Source organism: Notothenia coriiceps, unplaced genomic scaffold (assembly GCF_000735185.1).
Source record: "Notothenia coriiceps isolate Sejong01 unplaced genomic scaffold, NC01 NC01_scaffold00033693, whole genome shotgun sequence".
NCBI classification, from domain to species: Eukaryota; Metazoa; Chordata; class Actinopteri; order Perciformes; family Nototheniidae; genus Notothenia; species Notothenia coriiceps.
Window position 1 is genome coordinate 338859 of NW_011366394.1, and position 6937 is coordinate 345795.

The 6937-nt window shown below is 41.6% G+C and overlaps 1 protein-coding gene across 1 annotated transcript in view; it reads right to left on the bottom strand.

Moving 5' to 3' along the window:
• The window catches only part of LOC104961710 (leucine-rich repeat-containing protein 17-like), a 22830-nt gene that overhangs the window by 10650 nt on the left and 5243 nt on the right, over positions 1-6937 (bottom strand). The window contains exons 2-4 of the mRNA XM_010790043.1: positions 2411-2771; positions 846-1176; positions 665-813 (exon numbers count right to left, since the gene is read on the bottom strand). Coding sequence (XP_010788345.1) covers positions 665-813; positions 846-1176; positions 2411-2683 — 753 coding nt within the window. The 5' untranslated portion in view covers positions 2684-2771. The remainder of the gene's footprint in view (positions 1-664; positions 814-845; positions 1177-2410; positions 2772-6937) is intronic.

The following is a 6937-nucleotide window of genomic DNA, read 5'->3' on the forward strand; positions in this document are numbered from 1 at the left end:
TCACATGGGTTGGCTGGGTGAAATGCGGGAAAAATAATACAAATGGGCCTTTGTGTGAGTTTATGCCTCACTCATATTAAGTTGTTTGTAAACGGTCCATCCTAATTACCACAGTTTTAATTAATATATTTATGAGGTCTCGACAGATATATACACGAACATGTCTCTGAAGTGTTTGGCGCCAAAGACGAAAAACAGATCCGATTGATCCTCCCATAATCCCCTCTTTGTTCGCCCTGTTTCAAAAGTTCGGATTCTCGTCTTTACTTTAGATGAAAATAAGGAGCCCTCCCAGCCTCTGAGAGATATTTGGTTAAGAAAGAACACAATGGTGCTTAGAGAGATTCGGGTGATAATGGTGGTGAGGTGGGGTTACTGGTTGGGAATTGGCTAATTTGTTTACAGTCCAAAAATCGTGATACATCATAAAGTGCAAATCTGATCCATTTCAGACAGGTTTTTATATAAATGGATCAGGACAAAAGGGAGAGAATTCCTTTTTTTCCTGAAACTTTCAGAATCTCTTTACACAGAGGGGACACATGTGAGTAGAAGAGAACCATAAAAAGTGGATTTGCATAATAAGGTGAACCTTAATATATTCTTCAACTTAAACCTAATACGTTATAGTGAATGTGTGATTACAGTGCGACAGTCTCCACCATTTGTTGCGCAGTCCAGCCAAGGTTTGGGGAACCATTGTAGACTGTGGCACATGGACGTGCCTCTGTCTTTTTGGGTCTGGCTGTAGGCCCTTAGTCCCGCCCCCACTCCCCGCGCTGGTTCGCTGTCCAACCTGGATTGATCTCCGGAGCACAACGGATCTCTACCTTCAGCCATTCAGCTCTTTGCTATCCGCACAGCTGCGCGCACTTGCGTAGTTGCCCAGGTGCGTGCTAGGCACTGAACATGTACCGTGACCAGGCTGTCCAATTGGCAGTTGGCAGGTCCAGGGTGTTCGTAGAGACGAGGGGTTAGGGTGAGGCGAGGCAGAGGCAGCAGACCTCCTGTCAGTGGCGGTCTTCCAGAGTGTGCTGAGGACAAAGGGGCAAGGGTGGTGAAGCTCTGAGAGGCCGGAAACGCTCCCGTCCTCCCACCATCGAGATGTGGTTCTGCTGCCAGGTCCCAGGTCTTTTCAGTCTGGGAGAACTGGGAACACATGTTGTCCCGCAAAACCTAAGGGGAGACGAGAATGATTGGTGATTTACAATAGTGCAATCAACATGAGAATACTAACAAATAGCAAGGATCCTGCAACGACATTAGATTCTAATGTACCAAAATCAACTATGATGATACAAACAAATAGCAAGGATCCTGCAACGACATTAGATTCTAATTACCCAAAATCTGGACTGTTGCTAGTGTATTAGCTTCGAATTACCCAAAACCTGGACTGTTGCTCGTGTATTAGCTTCGAATTACCCAAAACCTGGACTCCCGCTAGTGCATTAGCTTCTAATAAACCAAAACCTTTTCAGTGCTGCAAAGAGAAATGAAAATTAGATTAAACCGATAAATTAGATACATTTGTTTTCAATCAATATATATGATATTCGGCTCCTTTGCTGCTCAATTTTCAATGGAAATGTGTCTGCACTGGGCAGCTGTCTGCTAATTTTCAAATGGGAATCATGAGAACGGTGAGACTCAACCAAAAGTTAGTTGTCAAACATTGTCCAAGACATCGTTGTTCGCTAACTTTTTATAGGCAAAGGCCCGATGAGGTAATATCACATAATGGGATGAGTTTATTCCGCAATTGAAACTGTAGGGCACCCCTAGGCCTATTGTAAACGCATAAATACTATGCACCTAATTACAATGAGTTGGCTTTAACAATCAGATTGTTGTTTTGCAATAATGTTTTATAATTCTTGGCAAAATCCAACAAAAAAGTTATAAAGACCTAGCTCGAAATACAATAAAATCCATTGTTTTTTCATTTGTTCCTTCACTACTCTCTAATTCAACAACCAGCTCTTTGAAATCGACCATTAACCGTAATTATACTCGTAATTGAGGGATTTTTGTCAGTGATTGGTCTACTCTCTATTTATTACCTCACAGGCAAAGCGGTTTGTTTTGTTCCTCTCAACACCTGTGACACATATCCTGTGTGCGCACTTAGTCATAAACAAACCTCACACACACACACACACACACACACACCCAGCAGGAAAATGTGTCTTTGATCTCGGCTCCAAATAAATGGTGTGCAGATGCTCATGCTAGCAACCAGCTAGGGTCGGCTTATTTACAAACTGGTTATATAAAACTGTACTAGACTTTCTCAGAACCTGCTAATTATTGTAAGTTGTGTCTCATTAGACCCCCTGCTACAGTCAATTCACACATGTCATGCCTCTTTAAACGTGCATGAGCAAGTAGAAAGTGCACTAGTACATACCTGAATCTTATTTCTTGCCAGCAGCAGGTGGTGAATATCTTTAGGCCAGTGTTGCATCACGGCCGTCAGCTGCTTGTCCTGGCAGTCCAGGTACTTCTCTCCGGCCTCAATGTATTCCTTACACTCCTGAGTTTGACGTCTCATCACTCCTGCCCTGTCTCTGCCCCGCACCCGGCCCCTCGCACCCCTCTCCATAGCCCCTGAGCGAGGGCCTCTCCGGGGCTCAGCTGACCGGAGGAGCAGCAGGAGGAGGAGGGTTATGAGGAGACGCATTATGGGAGAGGAGACGAGGTAATCGGGTCAACCTCGGAAGACTGTTGTCGGAAGATTGGCGTGACGGGACACGGGAGGCCCGTCACAGCTGTGTGCAGAGAGAAAAACAGAGGGAGAGGTGAGGTTTGACTTGTTTTGGGTTGCGTAGGATTTTTTCCTGGCTCTGGCTAACTCTGTTTGACTAATTACACTGGAGCTAACGTAAACATATAAATTGTGTTATTAAAGTGTTTCTTTTTATTCGTCCTGTGTTCCAAAACTATGGAAAAACTTTCACTTAACCCAGTAAGACATGAACCAACGTGACGTTCACCGTTGGTCATTTTTGTCACCCAAGTACTTCTGATGGCAGGCAATGCAAGACTGACAAACGACACAATAACAACGGGAGGTGTCAGAAATGAATAAATCTTTAACTTGGTTGAATGATAGATAACATTCGTCTTGAGGCTCTGTAGTGATTTGCCAAAAAATGTAAAGGTAATACAGCGGTAAGTCAGAAAGTTTGACCTGACGAACTCTGTATCGATTTTTGATAAATGTCCATAGTTTCCGTACTTCCTCTTTTGACCAAACCTTCCCCTAAAACTAAAGATGAAAACCAAATAAAAGTTCTGCCCACGTCATTTCTTAGAGATAGTAATATTTGTACACGTTTGCTCACGTCCGAGCTACTATAGCAAGCAAGCAATGATAATGGCAAAGTAGCTATGGGTTAACAATGCAAACATTTTTTACACCTTTCACCATTTTCACCAGTTTACAGTTCATTTTGAATCTACAAACGACCATATTGTACGTAATAACAATGACAGAAAATGGGACAGAAAACATTCTAACCTTTGTTTAAGTCTAATATTAAATGATTGATCAATTGGTGAAAATAAAAAGCTGGACAGAGTGTTATATTGTGAGGGAAATATTTGAAAGGTTAAACGGTAAAGAAAAGGAATATAATTGTATTTACATATGTAATCAAACGTACAGGCATTTCTCATGGTGGCATGTTGAGACTTGCTGACATCTAAATGGTAACACTGCACATGTTGAAAGAATTAGCGGAGAGGTGGAGCGAGAGGAAACAGGATAGGGGGTTTGAAGGAAAAGAAAAAAGCGACATTTGTTACGTGTTAACATATTATGGGCTAGAGTGTGGTCGTAGTAAAGTTGCAGTTTTCTTTCATGGATATCCCATGAACTTCTTCTTCAATCAGCTAATCAGACCCCAAGGTTTCGCTTTCCATCTTTTCCTACAAGATTATTTTCAAGCCTGTTCTCTCGCTCTTCCTCGAACCCCTGCTGTCCTATCATCTGTACTGGCAAATTGTGGGAAATATGGTAACTCCAAGACTTGAGTTATTGATATTTATGGATACAAGGGGTTCAAAAATTGTGAGTCATGCGTCCCTTGTGCGATCAGGAGCAGAAAGTCCAGGTCCACATGTTTGCCAGAACACTGTACAGACACACACACACACACACACACACACACACACACACACACACACACACACACACACACACACACACACACACACACACACACACACATGCTGACTCAGTCCAACTGTACCAAACCGCAGCCTCCTCACAGTCTTCCAGACTCTCACACAGTGGAACAAGCCCGTCAATGCAGATGGTCTCGTTCCATTGTGAATAACAGACTGGGCATGTTAGCTATCGACAGACAGAAACAGCTGAGAATGTACCAGGGGAGACCCTTTCCAGTCTATTGACAGTCTACAGTCCAACTTGCAATCATCTCAAATGAAGCGAATATGAAAGTTTGATTCCCCTTCACTGCAGCCGTCCATGCAATAATACACTTCTAGTGAGCTGTTACCCCAAACCCATCGGGACCAGAATGAATTTGCTCATGTGTTCATGTGCATGGGTCCTATACATCAACACCAGGCAAATGTTCTTGCATGATTGTGCGGCTGATGAGAGACAGGTGAGACTTGTGCCAGTCCAAACTCTGGATGAGACTGAGGTGGAAAGCATGGACATGGGTCTTGAGCGGACCCAGACACTTCCTCTGAGTAAATGCTTTCAGGTCAATTTCATTTGGTTTGGTACAAGTGTTTTATAAACAGTACTGTGATGTAACTGTACCATTTGTCTTGTGCAGGTTAATGGGTAAAGTGTGGCATGAATTGCATTACAATTCATAAGCAATCTAAGAACTCCCAAGCTATCAGTCAGAACAAACAAGAACAAATAATATTTTTTGGGGTTTTGCTGTATCCATTCGATATCTGGACTTTCTTTTCCAAAGTCATTGTTTTTCAGTGTGATTAGTAACTTGGAGTTCAGAGAAAACCTTTCAGGACTTCATTGTTAAAATCCAGTCTACAAACTAATAAAAAGTTAAATAATTAGGAAACAACATTCAATTTTGGTCAATGCATTCGCCTGTTTTTCTCTCTGCACAGACTGTTAATATGTATTATTTTAGCAAAGCCTGCTGGAACGTAATAGTTTAATACAACTTGGACTCCTAACCAGGACGCTTTTCATACCAAACTGTTGTCCTGTTGCCAATAGATTCTGCATTGATATACAGTCATCTGTTGGAAATATACAAAATGAATTTGTGTATAAACCATGTAACTGTGAGCAAGGACATGCATGACTGCCTCTAAAGACCTTGCATTGTTATGGTGTATGGATGGATGGCCAAGAAATAGCTGTTGACATTGACTTGTGACATACTTTAGTTATGTAACATACCTACTTAACCCTAACCTAACCCTAGGAAAATATTGTTGTTTGGGTTGGTTATGTAACATAGCTACTTAACTAACCCAATAACCCAAACAGCAATATTTTCTTAAACCTAATTGAGTAGTTTTGTTGCCTAAAAAAGGTTTTGCACTGCAGGGGTTTGTCAACAGAAGTCGATCAAACTGAAAATATTGAATTGTACGTTTAAACAAGCTAAGGGAACTGTTCACTTTTATTGCACATTATAAGTTTATTTTGAGATCAATCAACTTGCCTTTTAAGTCACTGAACCCTAAACCTGTTGAACTATTGCTGGCACTGCTCAGATTTTTCCACATCACATCTGCTCACCAGAAAAATGCTAGCCCTTCTTAGAAATATCTAACAACGGTCAGCCTGAAGGTCCAAGACACATTCCAGCTGGGAACAACAACAAGTCCAATCCTATTGGGTCACCTCGTGCCCCTATCAGCTCGAAATTAGCCATTCCAGTCTAGTATTATTACCCACCCCAGCTCCTTCTGGCAAGTCTTTTCCAACACAAAGAAACCCGTCTCCGTGCCTGTAGACGTTGACCAGAAAGCCCTCAGGGTTTCAGTTACTTCCCCCAGGGGAGTTGCTCTAAATGCTAGGCAGACTGTTGTTTTACTGCCACTGTCATCTGTATTGAACCAGCATGAAGTTTGGTAGCAATCTGTCTCTTATTTTAGAACATGGAAAAATAAGCATTTGGGAAAAATCAGAAAAAGATGGAAAGTGATTTGTCTGCTTTTTATGTGCATGTAAGGACGTTAGCATTTGGCTAAAGCAATGCTGTATGTACGGCCTCAAAAAAGTGTTAGCATGGCTAGCTTTGTTATTTATAATGCAGTCAAGTGCCTTACAAAGCTCCAGATAGCATCAGATATTTAACAAGTTCTCTAACGTAGTCAATCAGACTCTTATTTCACTATTTGACTATTTTATTTTTTGTATTTACTTGCACTATTTCTTCTGTGTTTCTGTTTTATTGTGTTGCACTGTTGGTGGAGCCTGGGACCTAACATTTTCATCGTCATAACTACACTGTAGCTATGTATGTATGACTAATAAAAGCCTTGAACTTTGATTAACGTGTACAATTCTTTAGCTAACGTTAGATATATTACATTGCATGTTACTTAGACGCTTTTATCCAAAGCAACTTACATACTCAATACTGTGGGCAATCCCCACAGGAGCAATTTGCGGTGAAGTGTCTCAGGGACACAACGACATGCTGACCGCAGTGGGGTTTGAACCTGTGCTCCCCTGATCCGAACACCAACACACTAGCCTACTGCGCCACACATATATACATTTGACAAATGTTATGTTCTTATTGTTTAATGTTCTTAATCCCAGACAGAACAAATGAGTAACTTCAGTGGTGTGGTGTTTCGTCAATTGTGTTAGTTGTGTTTTATGTCTGTCATTCCATGTTTAGTCAGGTATTTATGTCATTCCAAGTCTAGTCAGGTATTTATGTCATTCCAAGTCTAGTCAGGT